This window comes from Leptonychotes weddellii, chromosome 1 (genome assembly GCF_054177405.1).
Source record: "Leptonychotes weddellii isolate Sample4059 chromosome 1, ASM5417740v2, whole genome shotgun sequence".
NCBI classification, from domain to species: domain Eukaryota; kingdom Metazoa; phylum Chordata; class Mammalia; order Carnivora; family Phocidae; genus Leptonychotes; species Leptonychotes weddellii.
This window is the reverse complement of record NC_138369.1, coordinates 19,957,489-19,981,230: the sequence shown is the minus strand read 5'-3', so window position 1 is coordinate 19,981,230 and position 23,742 is coordinate 19,957,489. Positions and strand designations below refer to the sequence as shown.

Below are 23,742 nucleotides of genomic sequence, written 5' to 3'. Positions count from 1 at the left end.
TGTCATAGGCCGGCCTCACCACGCATGCGCATAGGCGAAGTTGAGTTTTTTCTTTCCTTTCTCCCCCCTTCCCTCTCTCTTTCCAGCCGCCTTTGGTTCTGCAACTTAAAAAAAAAAAAAAAAAAATTTTTTTTTTTCCCCCTCTGAGAACAGCAGGGGAAAGAGGAGTCCGGAGAGAGGGAGCGAGAGTGAGGCAGTTGGCTAGGAGGGCCGGGGGTGGGTGGGGGGGGTCGCGGTCCCTGCGGTGGGTCAGTCTGTCTGCGGGGCACAGGATCGCGTGGAAGGCTGCTGCAAGCTCCAAGGTGCCGCCTCCGCCGCCCAGAGTCCGGTTCGGTGCGGCCGCCGCCGAGCGAGCTCCTCCCGCCACCTCCGCCGCCGCCGCGCCGTGCCCCCGACCGCCCGCCGCCCGCCTGCTAGCTCGCCCGCCCCTCGGGCCCCGGCGCCAAACGAGGAGGTGGGCAGCCGCGCCGGCCATGGACCGCCGGAGCTGAACAGCCGCCGCGGAGCCCCTGGCCCTCGCCCCTCCCCAGCCCTACGCCCGCGGTGCCCTCGCCCCTCTTCGCCCTTCGCCTAGGGAAGGCGGGGAAAAGACGGGGATTAACCCGAAGAGAGAAAGAAGGGAGTGGGGAGGGGGGGAGCCAGTGTCTCCCCTGGGGCAATCGCCCATCGCCCCCGAAACTGCCGCGCAGAGCGTTCGAGGGACAACTTTTACCCAACTTGCGCCCCCTTTTTGCCAAACCCTAAAATGAAAGGACAAAAGTTGGTGCTGACTCTTGTAGTCCGGATGGCGACTTGTGCATTTTCAGCGGCATCTCCCGGAGAAAAAGCCATGCGCGCCTGATTGTTCTGTGGCCCCAAAGCTTCAGTGTGTGTGTGTGGGGGGGGTGGGGGGTGGGTGTGTGTCTGTGTGTGTACACAGACGTCCACACACTCGCGGCCGCAGGATCAGCGCCTGGAAGCAGACGTTTCGGCCACAGACTTGGGAGAGGAGGGAGCTGGAGATCAGGAGGCGTGAGCCGCCGGGAGTTTGCAGAATCCGTGGTGTGAATGAACTGGGGGCACCTGGGCGCGCGGATCGCCCCCGCCCCCGCCCCGGGCCAGAGTTGAGTAGTGGGGCATTTTTTTCACCCTCTTGTGAAGAATTTTTTTTTTTTTTATTATTTGTTGTAAAGTCTTTTGCACAATCACGCCCACATTTGGGGTTGGAAAGCCCTAATTACCGCCGTCGCTGATGGACGTTGGAGAGGGAGCGCCTCGCCGCGGAACAGTCGCCTGCACGCCCTCGCCGGACCCGCGGCTCCCTTGTTGCGCGCCGGCCCGGCTTTGCTGTTGCTGCCGGCTGGCGGGCTTCGGCGCCCCCTCGGTTCCCGGGCGCATCCCGGTGCTGCTCCGGCTCGGGCCCTCGGACTCGGGCGCCAGTGACCACTTCGCCACCGATTTCCTGCGCCTGCCGGACTCGCCCAGGAGGAGCCCGAAGCTCTGCGCCGGATCGTCCCCCCAGGCTTAACCCGGCCGCTCCGCTCGGATTCCTCGGCTGCCCTTGCTCTGGTGGCGACTTCCTCCCGGCGGCCGCGTCCCCTCCCCCTCGCCATGAAGGTAGGTGTACTGTGCGCTGCCGACGCTCGCCACTTTTTTTTTTCTTTTTTTCTTTTGGAAGCTAAATGACCCCCCCCCCCAACACACACACCTCTTCCTATCCCTCCATTTCTTCTACTGCCTCCAGAAGCTGGAACTCCTGCGTAGCTGGCAGGGACCCCTACCCCTTCACCCACCCGCCCCCCTTCGCACACTGCCTCTGTCTCCCGGGAGACTTCCCGTCCCACAAAAAGTTCTGCAAACCTTTTAGACTTTGGAGAAAAAGTGAGGATGAGCCAGGGCAGAAGAACTGAGAGCGGTTCACTGAAGACTTTCTTTTTGCCCTGAGAAACACCAGTGTAATTTACTATGTATATTTCAGAAACAGGCTAATGATTCAATTCAACAAATATTTACGAAGCGCCCACTGCGCGGGCACCAAGAGGGTGTGTGGCCGGGGCTCAGAAAGGGGATGAGGACTCCTTGGTTGGGAGACCCAGCAGCAGGACTAGGAGCCGACACCCCAGAGCAGTGCACCGCCCCCTCTTCCCTCGTCCTCTGCTGCGGGAGGCCAGGTTGCTGCAGGCTCGTCCCGGCCAGGGAATCCCAGCGCTGCAGGCCCGTGTGCCTTTAAGAGTGCCTTGTGGGGGGCCAGCGCGCACCCCGGCGCGGGAGCCGGGTTGCGTTAGTAGCATTATTAGCCGCCACTGGGTGAGCCCCGGCACTTTGCCGCGGTGATGGGGGCGGGGAGTGTTGGCAGTGGTGGCTCTAATCCCGTCCGCTGGGAAAGCGCGCCCCGGCCCCCTGCGCGGAATCTGCCTTGTCCTTTGGGAAACATTTGGGCCTCCGCTTTGGGAGAGAGGGAGGGGGGCAGTTTGTGAACTCTTGTTTGTTTTAATTGTCAGTTGTATGTTAAAGCCGAGTCACACACTGCGAGGGTCACCGGGAGTTCACTTTTGCGAAAAGTTAACATTTCTTCCTGCAATATAACTTATTTTCCAAACAACTTCTCCTCTGTCTGTCCTCCAAGCTTCGCTCCTTATTTCCACTTTTCTTGATCCTCTCCCATTTTGCTTTTCTAGAAAATAAGACGTTTCCTAAAGCAAACAAATTCCCGCTTGTCCTCCCCCCCCCCAAAAGTTTTAGAAAGAACCCCAAATCTGGAGACCCCGGGGCCTTGTTTTACTTTCCAAGTCCAGTTTGTCATCGGGGCCCCTTCTCCTCTCCCGTTTTTAAATGGACAACCCGCTGTTTGGAAGTCACTTGGAGCCAGGGGTGGGATCACACCTCCCCAGCCCCTGCCCTCCCGCCAAGATTCACTGCTGCTCCAGCCTGATAGGGAGATTTCGTTTCTAGACAGTCTCTGCCAGGGGAGTTTAGAGGGGGCAATGCTGAGAGTGCGCAAGCTGTGGAGACGCTGTGGAAGCTGTGTCCGAGTGTGTAGATCTGTGCCCTGCGTGTGGGGGGCGAGGGGAGTAAAAGATCAGTTGTTCTCGTCTTGGGCTTACTAGCTAGCCTTAATCCCGCCGGGCCCCACAAAGGAGGACGTTCCCCAGGAGGACTGGCCCGAGAGTCCCTGGCCTTTCCGTTTCCTCACCGGAGCGCCCCGGTGCATAAGGGGTTAGCACCGTGCGCACCGAGCTCAGCTCTTCCCGCTGCCTTTTTATCCTCGCAGTGCGGTGCCGGCTGCCCCCTGTTGGCCGCCTTGAGGTAGGACGCCTGGGAGTCTGTTCCTTGCGGTGGGCAGTCAGCTGCTCTTCTCTCCCTCCCACCTCTGGCTCGGCTCGGCCTTCCCGACCACCAGGTCCTCCTCTCTCGCGAGGGCCCCTCAGAGGCCCCCAGAGGACAAGCTGCTCTGCGTGGTCGCCGCAGTACGGAAGGGGCCAGGGGTCCGATCCAGCAAACGGGGCTTCGGGGGAGAGGAGGAAGGGTTTACCTCCTCCCCAGGGCGCAGGAACAGGAGCGTCGGCCCTAGGAGGCCTAGGGTAGGGCCTTGGCGCTCTCACCCGTGCTGTACGTGGGAGCCAAGTGTTGCTTTCTCCTTCTCGGCTTCCATGTCTTCGTCTATTAAAAAGTGGAGTTGAAACTGCCTCTGCAGTGTGGGGGTTGAACTGATCTTTAATTTTATTTCTCCTTCACTCTGCTCTTCCTCTGATAAAGTTGATAGCCTGTGCTTGGAGGTTAACCGGTGTAAGAAGGTGTAAGTGATGTGAGAGAGAGAGAAAGAGAGTCTTGAAGTCTGAAGAGACTTGTCCTGGGATGGAAGTGGGGAGACAGAGAACAGAACCGGGCTTGGCCACCGCTCTTCTTTTGGAGACTCCTTGTTCTCGGACTTGCTGTTCAGTCCTGAGCCAGGGCAGTCCTTGCACTGATTTAGTCTCAAGAAGCTCCCTCCACCTTCTCTCTCGGGCTTCCCCACACCCCCGCCCCCAACACACACAACACAAATGCAGCGGTGTGGACGCAAGACAGTGAGGGGTGGCCTCGGTCCCCCTGAGCCCAGGCTAGAGGCTTAGGGGAGTCCTAGGTCCTTGTCCGCTCCCCCAAAGAGGACCTCCTGTGGGCCTCACCAGGCTCATCCTAATCCGCTCCCGCTTCTCTCTTGGCACTTCCTGGGGCGGGACGTCCCAACTTTGTGGTGCAGCCTTTTATCTCCCTTAGTTTTCTGTTTCTCTCCTTTAGGGAGAGATCACAGTGGGGAAAACAAAGTTTATTTCCTACCAAGAGCAAGGATTCTTGAAGTTTCTTATCTTTTTAGCCACCGCGAGCCCAGGTCAAACTCATTTCTGACTCCTAGCTGGTCTCCCCCTTCATTTCCATTCTCCCAGACTTGGGGGACCCTGGACGCAAAAAACCTAGTGGAAAGGGATGCCCAGACCGAATGAGGTAGCGCCCGTGGGTGAGAGTCGAGAATCTTCTTCCGGCCTTTGCGGAATTTCTCTTTAGGGGCCGCGGGGCTGAGGACTTGGGTGCTGGGCGCCCTCTCGGAAGCTCTCTGTGGCTGGGGAACCGCCTCTAACCAGAGTGATGATTTCCTCTCTCCCATCCCTCATCACCCCCAGCCTGCACCCCAGTGGATAAAGAAGGTTTAGGAACACCTTCAATCCAATGCGGAGGCTTTAGAAAGACAGAATAAGCATCACTGCGTTGAGCTGCTCTGGCTTTGGAAACTGGGGCGCACGAATGCCCTACCCCCACCTCAGCCCTCCCCTGCGCTAGAACCTCTCAAGTGCCCGCAATCCTCTACCCCATCGCATGCTAGAACAGATTCTGAGGATTCTTACGTAAGTGGGCTTCTCATGGCCCTGAAAGTGTTCGAAAACATTTAGCCCGTTCTTTAGTAAACTCAGCCTCCGCCCAGAACTTTTGTTTTACCCCTGGCGTGACCGTCTCCGGAGAGGTCTCATTTCGTACTGTCTTTTCGGATCAGATCTCTTGGTAAACAGGCAGGGGTGTTTACCCTACAGAGTCGATGTATTTATTAGTGAGTTCGCTGTGGGTTCTTTCAGTCCTTCAAACTTGTGGGGGCCTTTCTGGGGGTTGCACGGGGGTTGGAGCGGGAAGAGGGCCAAGCTGTTTCCGGGCAAGCACGCGGGGTTAAGTGGAGACGCGACTCGCAGGGCTCTCCTGCCGGATCCCCTTTGGGACACCTCTGGCCTGCCCCCAGTCTGGAGCTGGGGAGACCTGAGTCTCGAAGACCCAGTGACCCACTCCCAGTTAGGAACGGGCGGACTCTCCCCGGGGTCATCGGTCCCAAAGTCGGTTCGGTTTGTGTGGCTTCGCCTCTAACAAAGAGATCCGCTGTAATCCGCCGAATCTGTTATCAATTTCTCTGCTGCCTGTGCCCCGCCCCGCTCGCCCCGCCCGTCGGGAAGCTCGGAAAGTGCGCGCGGCCAGCAGCCATCTCCGCGGGCGTCTCGTAAGCACGTCGGTGCTTGTGTGTCTGTGAACGCGTTTGAGTGTGTGAATGTGCATGGGTGTGTTGTGAGTGTGTGTGCGCGCGCGGCCTTGGCCGCGGAGGGGGAGAGGCGATTTTGCAGCCTGGGCCGCGCGCGACGTTAGACCTCGCAGCCCACCCCCTCCCCTGGAGGAAACTTGACACTTCGGGCGGGGGTGGGGAGGGAGACGGAGCCTTCTCTCTCCTAGGCTGGGGAAACCCCAGGTTTCTATTCTCCGGGATGCGCCCCTAGCTTTGCGGCGTTTGGACAATGAGTGGGCCAAGGGCTCAGAGCCCCGGTTAGCGGGCACCGGGGACCACATAAGCATTTCCTCTTGGAGAAGCCCCGAGCTGTCCTGGTCAAAAGGACGGCGGGCATAGAAAAACCTTGGCACGCTCCTGGGCCCCCTCGCTTTTCCAGGGCTGCCTAGGTCCTCTCTGTCCCTTTGACGGCTCACGTTCCAGGCCCTTCGGCCGCCTTGAGGAGGCTCACCTTTGCTTTCCCGAGGAAGGGGCTCCCTCGGGGGCTGCGGGTGGTGCAGCACAGCCGGGTTACACTTATCAGAAACGTAAAAGGGGATTTTGGAAAGCCGCTCCTCCCACCCGCACGCGCCACTGTCTCGCGCCCCCGCCGCCTACAGGTGGAGAAGTCACCAGTGGGGAGGAACGGCCGCGAAAGCTTCCAAGGCCGCCCCCTGCCCGCGAAATTCTTCACGACGGGAACCTTCGCCGCCGGGGCCCTCTGCGCCCTGGAATCCAGGGGCTCCGCCGCGGCGCGGGAGCCAGCGCATCTCTGGCCCCGCCGAGGGCTCACTCGCACCGGCTGTGGCCTCGCCCTGCACTCTCACCGTTCGGAACTTACCGAACCGAGTCTGAATCGGGCTGGAGGGTGGGGTGGAGGTGTTCTAAGGCCAGACTCACAGGGCCGCGATGGCGAAGTGGCCGACAACCCCAGACCGAGACCAAAGGAAACTGGAGTCCCCCTTGGCGTCCTTTCCTCTTTCTCCGTGGCAGCTGTCAGGAGTCGGGACAGAAGGGGGGCGGGAAGGAGAGTGAAATGAAAAATCAGAATTTGTGGGAGGGCAGGGAAGGGAGGACAGAGGGACCCGGACTCCCTTCTTCCCTCAGGGGTACTATCCCTTGTCCCCTTCTCGGGGGTACACTTGAGTTGCAGAAGGAGGCTGCAGGCAGGGGAGGGGGCACTGTTTTTCCGGTTTCCTTGGTTGAGAGAGCAGAGCTCTCTCCCCGTTATCCCCAGTGCCCCCCATCTCCTCCCCACTCCAATCCGGTTGAACAGTGTCCTAAGGAAATCCAGGCTGCCCTTCCCCCTCTGGAAGTGGCTTCCCTCAAAGCGGCCTGTAAACTGATTAGGAAACATACGCTGTTAATTCCGAGCTGCATTTCCCAGCTGGGCACTCTCGCGCACGCCGCTCCCCGGGGCCTCGCCCCCCACCCCCTGCCCTTCCCTCCCGCGTCCTGCCCCCACCCCCACCCCCCACCCCCGCGCCGGCCACCCCGCCTCCTCCGCAGCCGCCGGCGGCGTGCTCCGCTCGCCTTCGCGCTCCTCGTCCATGGAATTAATTCCGGCTCCACTTGTTGCTCGGCCCAGGTCGGGGAGCGGACGAGGGTGGCTGCGGGTTCCCGAGTGAATTCCCGAGGAGGGACCCAGCACAGCGCGGACTAGAGGGGAGCGAGGGGGTGCGGGAAGCGAACAAGCAGTACAGAGGCAGCGCTTGGCACCGGGGCTTTGACTCAACAGCATTGAGACATGTTTGTAATCGCTGGCGTGCCCCGCGCGCAGGATCCCAGCGAAATCAGATTTCCTGGTGAGGTTGCGTGGGTGGATTAATTTGGAAAAAGAAACTGCCTGTATCTTGCCATCAAAAAACTCACGGAGGAGAAGCGCAGTCAATCAACAGTAAACTTAAGAGACCCCGGATGCTTCCGTTGTTTAAACTTGTATGCTTGACAATTATCTGAGAGGCAATAAACATCTGCTCCTTTCTTCCCTCTCCAGAAGTCGATTGGAATATTAAGCCCAGGAGTTGCTTTGGGGACGGCTGGAAGTGCAATGTCTTCCAAGTTCTTCCTAATGGCTTTGGCCATATTTTTCTCCTTCGCCCAGGTTGTAATAGAAGCCAATTCTTGGTGGTAAGTTCCTTCTAAGTACATATTCCTTGTTTTATTTTTATTTTTTTTAAAGATTATGGGTACGATGCTACAGTATTTAAAGCTGAATTGTGAGTTTGAGTGCCTTTATCTGGTATATACGTGTATAATGTATTTTGTTTATATATCTGGAAATCAGAATTTTCTTTTAACTTGTTAATATCGTCAAACTTAATCTTTAGCTCCGTAGGGAATGGGACCCTATAAATCTGCACCTTTTTCTATGAGGCCCTTGTTCAGATGTCTGCTTGTAGTACATCATGTAATAAAAGGGGACCGAAATTCACTTCTCTAATAATTGTAAGCCTATCTATAAAATTTACTTTTGTCACCTCTAGGTAGTAAAAGTGAGTTCCAGCTTTTATTTTCTGTCACTTGAGGTTATTAACCTTCAGGGTCTGAGGTAGGCAGAGTGTTCTAGGAAGACAGCTACACTCCAAGTGGGGAAGTATTGGGGCTTGAAATTTGATCAAAAGGAGGTGAACATGAAGTAGTCAAACGTCCCTAAATGAGCGTTTCTCTCTGGTTAGGGGCCTTGTAGATAGACTGCAGTATATCCAGAGGATTAATTTTGACGGCGTTCTGGATATTTTTTCCCTGTAAATGAACAGTGTTTTTTCTGACTGTCAAACATGACTTGTATTCACTGGATACCCTGTCTTGGGTCTTTCACAATCACATAAGGGGCCCTTTTAAAATGTCCAGAACATGGTGAATTTTCTTCAGTCCCTCGACTTGTGTCCCTGTTCTTCCATCGGCCAGAGGGAGCTGCTATCTCCTCCACCCCGTGTCTAGTTGTGTCTACTTTGGGCATTCATACGCTTTCAAGGCAGATCCGTCCAATTTGTGGGGCAAAGTGAGTCAATTTCTCTAATGTCAGAGGCCTGTCCCCCAAACCGCCATCTCCCCCTTTTCTGAGCGCATTTCAGAAACACCAGGTAGATGGCAAGGAGGGCAAGGAACAGAGTGAAAACCTAACTGAGGAGCCAGATGGCGGGGTGGGGACCACACAATACCTCCGTTTTCTGAGCACAGTTTGAACAGAGGAGTTTTATGAAGCCCTTCTACTTTGTCATGAGGACAAGCTGGAGAGAAAATGCATCTGTGTGCTGAAAACTCTGTCTCGCTGACATGCGTTCAGGGGGCCTACCTCAAGAGTTCACGTAAATCTTGAATGCACATCTCCCCCCCCCCACACACACCCTTTCTAGGTCGCTAGGTATGAATAACCCCGTTCAGATGTCAGAAGTATATATCATAGGAGCGCAGCCTCTCTGCAGCCAGCTGGCAGGACTTTCTCAAGGACAGAAGAAACTGTGCCACTTGTACCAAGACCACATGCAGTACATTGGAGAAGGCGCGAAGACGGGCATCAAGGAGTGCCAGTATCAATTCCGGCATCGGCGGTGGAACTGCAGCACCGTGGACAACACCTCTGTGTTCGGCCGGGTCATGCAGATAGGTAGGACACTGCGTAACAGATGTTTAAATACAAACCAAGCCTTCTCCTGCAGAAGGGTTTCCCTATGCACTTGGGAGCTTGCTAAGGAGGGAATCTTCCAGCAGGACGAGGGCGGGGGAGTGTTGGTCACTACTTCTGTGGGCTTTAATGCCGGTTCCCACACCTTGATGATAATAAGTTTGGAGGCGCTCACTCCTTTAGCCAAATCGGAAGGGAAGCATCAGAGACACCTTCATTTTTCTGAACGCTGCATTTTTTTTTTTTTTTCTAAAACGCCTTCTGTTTGGAAGAGAAGCAGAACGCTTATGTTGGTTTCTCAAAAGGAGGTGAGGAAAGATGAGTCATTTATATCCTTTTAAACTTCAAAACTCTTTGAACGGTTAGAAGTCTCTTAAGCCACAATTCAAATGGCCCACGCATCAAACTAAATACTGTCATCTTTCGAATGCTGGCTATGCTGGAAGTGAATAAGGTTTTAATTTTCCTAATATAGATATTTCCTGAGGCTATAGAGATATATATGTTCGAAGCTTTATTTTTAGTCCCAGAAAGAATTTTAATTAGAAGTGATCCAATTTACGTTGCGATTTTGGCAATTGATACAAAAGCACATGCTAGAAACTTAAAAAAAAGTCTTAAATGTATTGCTCACAGTCAGATTCTTTATGTTAAACGTATCGTTGAACTTGGTATTGCATGCAGGGAGGAGGCGGCATTAAAATGGGGCTAAAGGCGGGCGCCTGGGTGGCTCAGTTGGTTAAGCGACTGCCTTCGGCTCAGGTCATGATCCTGGAGTCCCAGGATCGAGTCCCGCATCGGGCTCCCTGCTCGTCAGGGGGTCTGCTTCTTCCTCTGACCTTCCTCTCTCTCATGCTCTCTGTCTCTCATTCTCTCTCTCAAATAAATAAATAAAATCTTAAAAAAAAAATGGGGCTAAAGGCAAAGAATTTGGAAACTCAGTTTGCCTCTGGTTTGGCTGAATAGCATGGGATACTGTCTGACAGATGTGATCCTGTATGTGTTTTCTAGTGTGAATATTTTAGGTCCATTTGGTATTACGCAAATAAGCCCTTATAATTAATATGACCGCGGTGATTCCTAAAATAAGAAGCCATTTATCAAAGCAATTAACTGTTTAGACTGACTGAAGATAAAAAAGTTGGCTTAATATCCGTCACGGATGGATAAAATGCTTTTTTAAAAACCCTGAAAAGTGCATTCATTGAGAACAAAAAAGAGTTGTCAGTGGATGTTTGAGCCCAGCGACTTCATATACTAAAATAATACAAGGACTGGAAGCCATTCCTCTAACTGAATGGCAAAATGGTCTGCAGCTCTCCGCCTGCAGTTTCATAGGGCTTTGTCCTTCCTGTTAATGATTAAAATGTGCTAATGTATATACTGGGATCTGAATCTAGGAGTTAAGCGGCAGGAACACAGGAGCTTGCCCTGAACGTGGACGGCCCTCTGTAGTTAACTGGGGTGGTGGAGATTCTCTTCTGCATTGTCATATTGCGAGTAAGCTCACAACTGGTTTGTTTGTTGGTTTGTTTTAGCTGGATCAGAATGGTAAGTTGTCAGCGTTGCCTTATATATATTCCCCCTAAACTGCCTTCCTCTCAAACTCTGGGAGCACTTTTTCACATGTGTGTGAGTTTGCAAAAGCCGTGCATTTTTGATAGTAACCAGGAAGCAAAACAGCAATTGGAATGGTTTTTCTGTGTCGTCACTGGAACAGGGCTTTGATTTAAGATCCTCTTCTCGTCTTCCTATGTAGCCTGTGTTGGGCCAAAATGTTCAGAATAAGCTATCATTTGCTAAGTGGATTTGAGTTCTGCTGGAGATTTATTTAAAATGTGGTCCAAGATTCAAAGAGCCTGCTTCCTCAGGGAACAAGCAGAACCTTTGGTACAAAGGCTTATAGTTGATTGTCCCTTGCAAATACACTGTCTGGTCCTCAGCTGTGTGGTACTCCTATCTGGGTTGGTGGCAAGTGGGCGGGAGTAGAACTTCCTGGCAGCCTCCGAGGGCGCCCTGCTAGATCCTGCCATCAAGTTAGCTGATGTCCTGGGCATCTGAGAGCACACCCCATCCTCCTTTGCCCAAAGCCCCCCAGGTTCCTGGGATCTTAATGCAGGAAGCTGCTGCTGGGCTTTCGGTGGAACACTGCTGGGGCCTTCTCTTCTATTTATTTAAAAAAGAGATGGAGGGAAGAAAAACCAGAATAGATTTTTGTGGAAGGGGCACATGGACCCAACCCCAACAGTGGGAAATTTACTTGGCTTTCACTTTTCTATTTATGAGTCTGTTTGAAGAGAAGGAGCTAAGGGAAAATTTAAGACACCTTTGATGCTGCAGGGTGTGGGGGTGTGTGTGTGTGTGTGTGTGTGTGCGCGCACCCACTCCAGAGCACTTAGTACAACCAGGGACATGGAGAGCAATTCGTGTCCGTGAGAATCTGACCCTGTGATGGGGCCAGTGTCTGAGAAACTCAGGCTGCCACTTCCATCCCTCTTTGACTCATTTTTCTAGGGTGCCAGTTGCCTGGGAGGCACTGTATGAACACAATTGGCCAGTGAAGGGCCCACTCTTCATTTTGGAAACTTTCTCATTTTTCATCACGCTACCCTTTCCTCCAGCTTTTGTCTCCCGTCTCTTCTTTGTCTCCACACTGTGAAAAGATATATAAGAAAGGCTCCATTTTTAAGGGGTGCGAGGGTCCGAAGAGATGTAGATCTCACAGGGAGGGAAACCGAACTAAACCAGCAGTGTTCCATCTGGGATGGCTGTGTCCATAGGCTATCAGCCAAAGAGCACTTTTCAAACTGACGTTTTTCCCTTCAGTGACCAATGAGCTTAAGAGATTTCGACCAGGTTTGGGTGCCAGGGCGAAAAAAGGAAATGCTCAAGGTAGACCCGTGAAAAAAGTGGTATTATTGTGTTTTGTATAAAAGCCCTTTTATGCACTGTCTACTCCCAGGACAGTGCCTTATGTTTATGTATCTCCACAGGACTCTTGATCTATCTTCCTCTAGCTCCTGCCTTATTCTACAAGTCTCCCATCCAGGGCCACAACTTCTTCTATACTATCAGTGTTAATCCTCAAATAACTCCCTAGAAACTATCTGCTCACCTCATTTCTCTCCACTCCCTGATGTGCCCTGCCTCTCTCATTTGAGCTAGATAGATGTAACACCCCTTAGGAACTTCCTGGATCCTCCTGCCAACCACCAACACACCACTCAAATTATTCATTTTTTAAATTGTGGGAGAGAAGATCTGTGGTAACCAGGAACCTTGGCCATTCCTGGAAGGAGGAATCACAGATATCTGTGGATTGAAGTGTGGAGCTCAAGTTCCAGAAAGCGCAGCCTGCTGGATCCTGGAATTGGCATAGCCATGCTCCTCAGACGGACCCTTCTAGTTGGGGCTGAATCCTGTTGTCATCTGTTCTTCTGCTGTACCACCTCCCCCCATCCCCCCCCCAAAAAGATTGTTAGCAAGCTCTTTAAGTGTGGGAGAAACTTATGCTGGTACAGGGATTTCAGCGCCAAAATCAGCCTTTTTTTCTCCTAGGCATCTAGTTCAATGCCCTTATTTTATAGTTGAAGAAAGTGAGCCTCCCCCCCCGCCCCCCAGTACACCCCTCAGGTCCAGCTTCAGTGGGCAGGGTGTTAACCCTTTCTCTCTGGTACCACTACATTTTTATTAAGTGGCTTCTTGTTACACATGGAAACGTCTCCATGTACAAGTGGGAATTGAGGTAGTCTATGATTGCCTCCATTTGCCTCCTGACAAATGGGACTCCTCTGTCAGTGTTGTACAGGGAAGTAGCCTTTACAGCTTTTGAGAAGGGGAAGACTTTTCTTTTCCCCTCAGATTGTGGTTTCTTCCTTCTTGCTATTTATTCTAACACTTTGAGGCAAAGGCTATGGGGGTGGGGGGAGGGTTTGCAGAAGTAGCATAAAAGACAGCAGGCTGTTTGTTTTAAAAATAGACCTCCATTTTCCTGAATGAGAAGTATCAGGCCAATTGACTTGGGATTTAAGAAGAGGCAAGTTTCACTATAATACTCTAGAAACAGGTTTAGAAATGTCCTTTGGGGATGTCAAGAGCCTTGTCCTGAGACTGGCAGGCACCATGCTGCTTTGTGATGGAGCAGGGGGAGCCAGGCCCCAGGAGGAGGGCCTCTGGGTCCCAGGGCCTAAGACTTTCAGAGGCTCTAAGCCTAGCAAATTCTGTGCTCCCGCTGGAGGTAACTCAAAATGAAAATGACACCAAACCTTAAAATAAGTGTAAGGAAGTCTCCCCACATTTTGTTCTCCCTCAATGACTTCTTTCATGTGCATTTTGGGAAGTAAGTTTCCAGGATTTTCAGGGGCTGGAGGGAAAAACCAACGCAGCGCTGCCCGAGCTGGCTCTTCAGTGTCCCAGCAAAGACCTCGGGCGGGGGTCTGTCACTTGCTGCTGCCACGTGTTGGGGCGGCTCTCCTGGCCTTCCCTGGGGGTGGGGGCCGCCCCGGTGTGTTAGGGCTGGGGGCGCCCCGGGCCCCCTCTGCCCCGGTGGGTGCCCCGGGGCCGCTGGATGGGAGGGAAGGGGTGGGGCTCCGGGGGGGCGTCCTCAGAGCCGAGCAGGCGCCCGGTGACCCCCCGCGTCCCGCCCGCAGGCAGCCGCGAGACGGCCTTCACGTACGCGGTGAGCGCCGCGGGGGTGGTGAACGCCATGAGCCGCGCGTGCCGCGAGGGCGAGCTGTCCACCTGCGGCTGCAGCCGCGCCGCGCGCCCCAAGGACCTGCCGCGGGACTGGCTGTGGGGCGGCTGCGGGGACAACATCGACTACGGCTACCGCTTCGCCAAGGAGTTCGTGGACGCGCGCGAGCGGGAGCGCATCCACGCCAAGGGCTCGTACGAGAGCGCGCGCATCCTCATGAACTTGCACAACAACGAGGCCGGCCGCAGGGTGAGTCCCGCCCCGCCCCGCTCGGGTCCCCAGGCTCGGCGGCCGGCAGCCGTCTCTCCGGCCCTCGGTGCCCCCTAGCGCCGCCTTCCAGGTGTACCTGCCCTCCCCCCACCCCCACTCCTAGGCATCCGGCCCCTACCCTTTCTGATTCTGGCTCTGTCTCAGGTCGCTTTTTCTCCCTCTCTGCTCCCCTGTCTGTCTCCTTCCCTTCCTCCTGCCCCACCTACACCTAGGCCTCTCTGGAGAGGGGTGCATGCCCCAGAAAGGCCTCCTGGAGGTGAATCATCCTGCCCTGGCCCCCTCCAGCAAAGGTGCTCCTCCAGTTGCCTGAGAAAGAGCTTTCTCTGCCTTTTTAATTAGTCCCCAGTGCAATTGCCCAGCCCAGCTCAGAAATAAAAATGTGAATAAAGTTCGCCCTCCTCCCCAGAACATGTTTGTGGTTGGGCTTAAATGTGGGAGAGGGATTTCTTTACCCTGGTAGGTGCCCAGTGGAGAAAGTCCTCAGCTCAGCTTCCAGGACTTAGCTTTTCCCTCCCTTGCTTTCTCCTTGCCTCCCCTCATGGCATTAGATAGCAGGCCTGACAGATTGAGGGTTTTGTTTTGTTTTGTTTAAAGAGCTTTTCTAGGAAAACTACAGCATTTTTAGGAGTGTGGAGTTTTATAGGGCTGCCCATCAGGCCAATAGAGGGTGGCTCTGGATAGAAGAGAGGGCCACTCAGAAGTACCCAGAGAGACCAGCTTTGCAAGCCCTCACCAGCCTTCTGGGTCCACTCTTTCCTTCCCCTGGTGGGAAGCTTCTCCACAATAGTTAAAAAGACCCTTTTTTTCCTGCGGTTAAACACATGGCACTTTATGGCTGCTTTAAAATGAAGGGGTGAAACTTTTCTTAACTTTGGCAGCATTGAAAACCAGGGTCATTATTTTTTCACAGAACCCAAGGTAGGTGCCAGGAACTTTCTGGTCAGAGATTTCACTCTTCTGTATTTTGGGGTGAGGAAAAGGGAAGATAATCACAGAGTAAAATATAGAGGACTGGGAGGAGCCTTAGAACCCTCTAACCACACACCCTCATTTGTAAAGCTTGGGAAACTGAGGCCCTAGAGAACCACTTCATGGCCATGGGGGAAAATTGATGGATTGAGATACAAGTCCAGGCACGTTTTTATTAAACTCATGCGTCACAGCTCAGGGGTTAAGGGCTATCAGTTTTGGAATTAAAGAAATCTAGATTAAGATCCAGTTCTGTTCCTTTCTGTGTATGAGCCTCAGTTTCCACATTTCCACATCTGTTGGATGGCCATGGCATGAACTATCACTTGGGGTTATGTGAGGACTAACTGGGATCATATAGGAGGTGGATCCATACGAAGTTACCAATGCTTGACTATCTCTGACCAGTAAAATAAGAGTTTCACATGGTTCAGTCAAAAGGGCTGAGTTTAGTGTCCGCCTTTAGTAAGTGCTCGATAAATCATAATTGTTAGACATTATGAAGTAGGGGACAGAGAAGTCAAAGATTATCTAGATAATTCCAGCTAACCTAGCTTCTCACTTAAGCATGTGGTGGTGTTGGGGAAGGATTAAACTCGGCAGATTTTTGCCTGTGGTGCCCAGAGGGAGTGTGGCCTCTCCTTTCTCAAGCCTCCCATTGCTGTCTCTCCCCACTGCAGCTGACCAAGGCCACATAATGGGCATGTCAGCCCCACTCTCTGTGGGAGCCCATAAAGCTTGCCCCTGTCCTCACAGGGGGCACATCCCATTACTCTGAGCATACAGGGCCTCAGACCAGACGTGCCTCCAGGACAGAGATGTGCTTGACTCTTCTGGGCCCCATTGTGCCCATATTTGGTACTTCCATCCATGGAGGGGATTTCTTTGACTTTTCTCAGGAAGAGAAGTGATCAGGGGCTTAGCAAGCAAGGAGAGAAGGTCACGGGATTTCCAAGTGGAAAGAGGGGGTTTTGGAGAGTTGGAAAAGCACCTTTAATATTAGAATGTCATTTAACATCTACATTTTTAAATAGTGAGTGAATTCTTTTTGTAGGTTTTATAACTTGAGCAGTGAGCTGCCCTTGGATCCTGGCAGATGAAGTTACATAGAAGACAGTTTTTCTCCAGGACAGTGGGGGTAGGGAGGAGGAAATTTGGACACTGTGCCAGGAAATCATATTAGAATCACCTTGGGGCATTAGCTTTTTATTTTCCTCAAAGGGGAGCAAAGGTTAAATACATTTGCAAAACCCTTCCACACATTAGCTGAGTGCCTGAAACTCTTTATGCCAGGGGAGTACATTTTGCCCCCCCCCTTTTTAAAACCCCTTATGAATCCTTCTAGGATGAAGGGAGCTGTTCTGGGTGGAAGGAGCCTTCTAGCTCACTCCAGCCTCCAGGTTCCTGACAGTCCCCCTGCAGCTTGCCAGCACCACTCCGACTCTGCAGGGTGACTGGCACAGGGGCTGTGGGCAGTGGCGACTATAAATAGGCAGCCACCGCCTCCCAGACTGCTGGGCACAGTGCTGTGAGGCCAAGGCCAGTGGGCGCTGCTACTGGGAGGCCACAGTGACCCAGTGAGAGCCCAGGACCAGCACCCAGATGCCATGGGCTCATCACTCTGGAGAAAGAGCAGATTCACTGATTGCATCCTGTATGCCAGACACTTTGATTGCATCCCCTCACTCTATCCTTATAACAGTATTGCGAGGTTCATACCATTACAGTTCCTCTTCCCAGATAGGAAGAGGAGGCTCTGAGAGGTGAAGCCAGTTGCCTGAATTCAGGGGCAGAGTTAGGACAAAACTCACATCCGCCTAGGTCTGGTGTGGGTGCTCTTATCTTAGGCAGTGTGGGGAAGGGTTAGGGATTGTGCAGGACCCAGGAGGGAGACTGCCTGAGATCCAGGCCTGGTTTCCCCACATTCTAGCTGTGTAGCCTGTGCAGGCCACTTACCCTCTCTGTGCCATGTGCCATCATCTAACCCATTATAATGTTATTTGGGAGGATTCAGTGAGATAAATAGTATAAAGGCTATGATGACAGTGCCTGGCACACCGCAGTAATAACAGTGACTACGATTTGAACCCTGATCCCATCTGGGCTGGCCCCCTTCCCCACCCTCCTGCTTAGCAGCTGGGTGCCCATGGGCAAGTCACCAAGCACGAGCTTGGAGCCCAACTGCCTGGGTTCAAATCCTGGCACCCCTACGTTCCAGTGGCTGGGTAAGAACTCTATGGGCCTCACTTTTCCTCTCTGTGAAATGGGCATGATATTAGCACTACCCTCATAGGCTGGCTGAGGGGATTAATCCAGGTAATGAAGGCGAGGAATTGTGAATAATCTCTGGGATGAGCGTTCAAGACCTATTAGTTGCTGTAACATTTTCCTGGGAAAAAAGAACATTTTCCTGTTCCCATTTAAAAGCTGGTTGTTGCTCACCGTGATATGTACTAATGAGGGGCTAAGAGCCTATTTATCTTGTAGACTTTTTAAAGAAGGCAACACCAGCCTTCTGGTAGCGCAGGATGAGGAGGAACTAGGCCGGGCCTGGCGGAGCTGGGGACCGCGGCTCCACGGGGAAGGGGGAGGGGAGCTTTGGGAACATACCTTCCACCAGCGTGCTCCTCCTCGAGTGGGTACACTGACTGTCCCATCTCCCCACAGACGGTGTACAACCTGGCCGATGTGGCCTGCAAGTGCCACGGCGTGTCGGGCTCGTGTAGCCTCAAGACGTGCTGGCTGCAGCTGGCCGACTTCCGCAAGGTGGGTGACGCCCTGAAGGAGAAGTACGACAGCGCGGCGGCCATGCGTCTCAACAGCCGGGGCAAGCTGGTGCAGGTCAACAGCCGCTTCAACTCGCCCACCACGCAGGACCTGGTCTACATCGACCCCAGCCCCGACTACTGCGTGCGCAACGAGAGCACGGGCTCGCTGGGCACGCAGGGCCGCCTGTGCAACAAGACGTCGGAGGGCATGGACGGCTGCGAGCTCATGTGCTGCGGCCGCGGCTACGACCAGTTCAAGACCGTGCAGACGGAGCGCTGCCACTGCAAGTTCCACTGGTGCTGCTACGTCAAGTGCAAGAAGTGCACGGAGATCGTGGACCAGTTTGTGTGCAAATAGCGGGCGCCCGCCGCCCGCCCGTCACCCAGCCCCGCCCCCAGGACCCATTTATTTATAGAAAGTACAGTGATTCTGGTTTTTCTCTTTTAATATTGTTTTATTCCCCCCCATCATTGCAACCGGAACCTTTTTTTTTTTCTGTTCCCATCTAAGAACTCTGTGGTTTATTATTAATATTATAATTATTATTTGGCAATAACAGGGGGGGGTGGGAACCAAGACAGATATTTATTTTGTGCATCTTTGAAAAGGTAAGACAAGACTTCTTTTGATGGTATAGGATGAGGGGGGATTTACATGTACCCTTAGCTGTGTGCACATCTAGAAGGGAAAGGAAAGATGTTTTCTTTTTCTCAACTATGGGGTCAAATATAGGACAGGTAGCATCCAGCTGGAAGGGGGTGGTACAACTCTATGCACGATTCAGCTTCTGTGACCAAAATGAATTGTAAATGCTCTGGGGAAAGTGGAGAGGTCTGGAGAAACAAACACGAAATGAGACCCCCCCCTTCCCTAGGGGCTGCCAGCCTGAAACATTTTCAAAATGGTAATTTAAAAAGTAACAGCGAGAATCTCACATCCCTCAGAGATGTATCATTTGTCTCATTTTTCTGAAATGTTCCATCTGCAGAGGGTCCTGTACTGGTAGCTACTGAAACTTAGGGAACAGGGAGGAAAGCCTCGGAAGTTAAAAAAAAAAAAAAACCTTAAAAATGCCTGTATCGAGATACTGATTTGATGCTGTTACAGGAATTAGGTTGTCAGATTGGAAAAGGATCCCTGAATGATTCTGGGTACTAGCCATTTTGTTTGGAGAGAAGCAGGGAGGTTGGATTGAATATAAAAAGAAAAATATACTGTAATTTTCTTAGGGATGCTTGGTTAATAAATGATAATGATGAAAATAATAAATGAATGCCATTCACAGATCCTCAGCCCAGACAACAAGGTAACTGCGTGCAGGTCAGGGCTGCACCAGAGCAGAAACCCTGTGTGAAGGGGAAAAAGTGAAATCGGCCCTCGGGCTTGACCCCAAGTCCTCTCTGATTCCTCCTGGCCCTGCTGTGATGTGATGCTGGCCAAAAGGCAGCTCCACTGGGTCCCCTTTGATTGTGGGACAGGAAATGAAACATTACAAGCTCCACTTGGGAAACAGTTTGCTACTTAGGGATTTTTTCCCCTAAAACTTTTATTTTGAGGAGCAGTAGTTTTATATGTTTTAATGACATTACATGGCTAATGGAGTTCCCAGAGGTGTTGCAGCTTTCACTCTTGTGATCCTGTGTGTAGACTATCCACTCCAGCTTTTCCTATTATACTGCAGGGGTACCCTAAGACTGTTCCTAGTGTACTTGAACAGTTGCATTTATAAGGGGGGTGTGGTTTAATGGTGCCTGATATCTCAAAAGTCTTTTGTACATAACATATATATATATACACACACATCTATATATAAATATAAATATAGTTATATCTCAGTGCAGCCAGTGACTTATAGTTTACTCTGGGGTTATTTCTCCCTCTAGAGCATTGTTATCCTTCATTGCAATCCAACTGGGATTTTTCCAGAAGGTTTCCGAGTTGAGCTTGGGCTGCAGCCCTGAAGCGATCGATCACACCTGGAGCATCACAAAGCAGCCTTGTTTCTGAGGAATCTGGAAGGTCTTACTGCTAATGCATGTTGGTTTGAAGATTTCTTTTATCGTCCCTGCGCCATCCCCTTCTCTCCAACCTCCATTTCTGTACACTTTCCAGAAAGGGCATTACTCGTTTGTCATAGACGTGGAAACCAAGAGACGCTCAAAACTCAGAAGCATTGTCTACATTTCCATTTCCTTGGTTCGTTTTGCAGAGTGGAAACTGGTGCTTCTTAGATCTGGTAGGACCTGTTTGAGTCCGTAAGGAAAATCGAGCTCACGACAAAACATAGCTAGTTAAAAAAAAAATTTTTTTTTTTAAAGCAAAGGACACCTCTTTCCTAAAAGTGCCATCAAATGTGTTCTTATCTCAGACTTATGCTGTTTTAGAAGTTTGGAAAGCTACACATCTCCTGCAACCCTCCTAGGCTCAGTGGCCTTCATAATCACCTCTGCCACCTGTGGCTCTTTAATTTATTGCACGAAGATATTCTCGTCCCCTCAGTTGCAGTGAATTGCAAGCAAAAGATCTTGAAATTGAAAAGCACTAATTAGTTTAAAATGTCACTTTTTTGGTTTTTATTATACAAAAACCATGAAGTAATTTTTTTATTTGCTAAACCAGATTTTGTTCCTTTTTAGTGATTCATGTTTATGAAGAGAGTTGAGTTTAACAATCCTAGTTTTTAAAAGAAACTATTTAATGTAAGATATTCTACTTGTCATTCAGATATTATGTATATCTTCTATGGCCTTTATTCTGTACTTTTAATGTACATATTTCTGTCTTGCGTGATTTGTATATTTCACTGGTTTAAAAAACAAACATCGAAAGGCTTATGCCAAATGGAAGATAGAATATAAAATAAAACATTACTTGTATATTGGTAAGTGGTTTCAATTGTCCTTCAGATACTTCATGTGAAGGTTTTTTGAGAAACCATGAGGGATAGTTTAGAATGGCTACACGTCAGAATAATAGAAGAGTAGAGAGTTTTACCAAAACCAAACTTCGGGAGCTTCAAAAGATTTCTATATGTAACGGAACAAAAGGGGAATTCTCTTTCCTATATGTGTTCCTCAAAAAAAAAAAAAAAAGAAAAGAAAAGAAAGCTAGCAGATGGCTTAAAGCTGGTTATAGGATTGCTCACATTCTTTTAGCATTATGCATGTAACTTAATTGTTTTAGAGCGTGTTGCTGTTGTAACATCTCAGAGAAGAACTGAAAAGGCACACGCTTTTATCCAAGACCAGTATTTTGGTCCAAAAGTGTATTTGTGTTTACCACTGCATCTGTTTGAAGTTACTATGGACGGATTGTCTCTATGCCCCTTTGAAAGTAGTTCTATGAAAAGCAAGCCTCAGTCTGCAGAGAATGAAACTCATTGGAAACTAAAGGTTCGTTGTGTTAAGTGCAATTAATATGAGTTCTTGTGCTTTCTGAAAATGGACACCGAAATCTGGCCAGCCCCTCACAGAGTGATACGTTAGCCCTTTGCTTTTTTCTTTCCGGATAACCTTGTAACATATTGAAACCTTTTAAGGATGCCAAGAATGCATTATTCCACAAAAAAACAGTAGACCAACATATAGAGTGTTTAAAATAGCATTTCTGGGCAAATTCAAACGCTTGTGGTTCTAGGACTCACATCTGTTTCAGTTTTTCCTCAGTTGTATATTGACCAGTGTTCTTTATTGCAAAAACATATACTTCATTTAGGAGCGTCAGCATATTTTCCCTTCTCATCCTGGAGTGCATTCAAGATCTTCCCAATACAGGAAAATTAACAAAAAATTTATATATAGGCAGTGGCAAACAGAGCCATGTTCAAAATAGTAATTATGGGCTAAAGGAATAGGAAGACTGAAAAGTTTTAGTCCGGTTTATCTGTTCAGTTCTTCGAGCTGCTGACCTCCTGAGACTGGTTTAGTAGCCTCTCCAAAACCCTTTTCTCATACAATTTTGCTAATACCAGTTTTCAATTTGTTTTTGCAAAACGTTATTCAAGCCAGTGGAATTATCAAATATGACGCTCTAGCAGGATAAGGGCTCCAAATGAGAGACTGGTACTGGCTGACTCCAAGAGATCATTAGCAAAAATAGTCCCCAAAGACTGAGTGGAGCATAATATAAATAGAGATGGATAAAAAGGTACTTATAACTTGAAGCCTGTATGTAATGCAAATACGCACCAAGGCATAGGTCGGAGATACCGCATTATCACTGTAAAGTATACTTTTAAAATATTTATTTTTTTTTAAAAAAAGTATTTTTTAGTCTCCCCTCTATGGAATGGGGAAAACCAGAGGCCGTATTTTGAAAATAAGACGATGAAATGAGTTTTTAATACAGGAAACATTTGGCAATGTAGGAATTAAAACTTAGGAAATGAATCTTCTAATTTACCTGTTTGCACAAACTTTACACTTAAACCTGATGATTGGATGATATTTTATTTTAGTGAAACATCATCTTGTTAGCCAACTTAAAAAAATGGATGTAGAATGATTAAAGGTTGGTATTTTTTTTAAAGCAAAAAATGTATCGATTTGAATTTAGAACATTTCATTCAAATGCTGTCTCAGTATTTCAAAAGCAAAAAAGAAATGAGGGAAATTGCCGCTTAGATCAGTTTTATATGCAGTGTACAATTGCTGGGCTAGAATTGAGATAAAGATTATTTATTTTTGTTCATACCTTGTACTTTTCTATTAAAATCATTTTATGAAATTGGCGCAGTCACGTGTGTGTTTAGCTAGAGATTGTGTCCATGGCCATCAGAGCTGGATGCGGGCACAGAGCACGATGATGGCTTAGGGCCTCCAGAAAGAATTCACGTTTCACGCATGTGCATGATATTTTGGTCGAACTTTGAGGGTTTACTTTGTATTTTAATGCTCCTTTTTGTTTTCCTTGATGCTCATCTTTATTTCTAATTCATTCTGCTGCTGCTAACGTAAGGGTCATGTTAGGAGATTATTACTCAGTGTCGGAATTGAGCACAGTGACACGTGACATTATGACAAAATGCCAGGGCAAGAGAAGAAAGACTAGGATTTGAGGGGAGAGGGGAAATAATGTTCAAAATAAACAGACTGAATCACCTGAAACATTCTGCTGGTTGCTTTTTGCATGTTGCATGGTTTCGAGCCAGGTGTTTAAAACCTCAGCACTGTTGGCATTTGGGGCTGGGTTAATTCTTTATTGTGGGAGTGTCTCCTGTGTGATGGAGGTTTAGCAACATCCCTGGCCTCTAACCACTAGATGCCAGCAGTACCTCCCCCAATTCGTGACAACCAACAATGTCCTCAGACATTGCAGAATGTGCCCCAGGGAGCAAAACTACCCCCAGCTGAGAACCACAGCTTTAGATGGAGGGACTCAGGTCCTGAGCTCTTAAGGAATACAGGCTAAGTACAATGGGGGACTGTTGACTTGCCTGAATTGACTAATGAGCCAGAAAAGTCCTTTGTAAGTTTTCCTGTATAGAAATGGAGATGCAGTGTCTTCCGTAGGGCAGCCTGGCTTAGCCGCTAAGAACATAGATTGTTTGGATTCCAAATCCTGGTACCTGGACACACCTGCGCTGTGTCACCTTGGGGAAGTTGTAGAACCTCTCTGAACCCTTGTCTTTAAAATGAGAGGCAATATTATACCCACCTCTTAGAGTTACTGAAAGATAAAATGAGTTAACGTGTTCGGAGTGCTTAGAGCAGGTTCTAGTACATAGTAGGTGCTCACTAAATGGTCGCTAGAAAGGACAGAATAAGTCTGAAGACTAAACCCGAGAAGTGTGAGCCGGTTCTGTTTAACAGTCCCGACAGTGGCCAGCAGGATGCTAGCAAGTCACCCTTGGTGTCCGGGGAGCTGATCGACTTGTGGCCC

At 50.2% G+C, this 23,742-nt stretch overlaps 1 protein-coding gene across 3 annotated transcripts; it reads left to right on the top strand.

Annotated features, from left to right (window-relative positions):
* The first annotated feature begins 256 nt into the window (after positions 1–256).
* On the top strand, positions 257–22,935 carry WNT5A (Wnt family member 5A). 3 transcript variants are annotated; one of them, XM_006741137.3, is made up of 5 exons: positions 257–1,596; positions 7,530–7,663; positions 8,893–9,143; positions 13,811–14,103; positions 17,761–22,935. In XM_006741137.3, exons 1-5 carry the CDS (start codon positions 1,591–1,593, stop codon positions 18,217–18,219), a joined length of 1,143 nt encoding a protein of 380 aa, XP_006741200.1. In that variant the 5' UTR covers positions 257–1,590; the 3' UTR covers positions 18,220–22,935. The 3 variants fall into 3 exon arrangements, with proteins under 3 accessions (XP_006741200.1, XP_030892374.1, XP_006741201.1); XM_031036514.2 differs by lacking the exon at positions 257–1,596 and adding an exon at positions 5,439–5,494; XM_006741138.2 differs by lacking the exon at positions 257–1,596 and adding an exon at positions 7,062–7,121.
* The last annotated feature ends 807 nt before the right edge of the window (positions 22,936–23,742 follow it).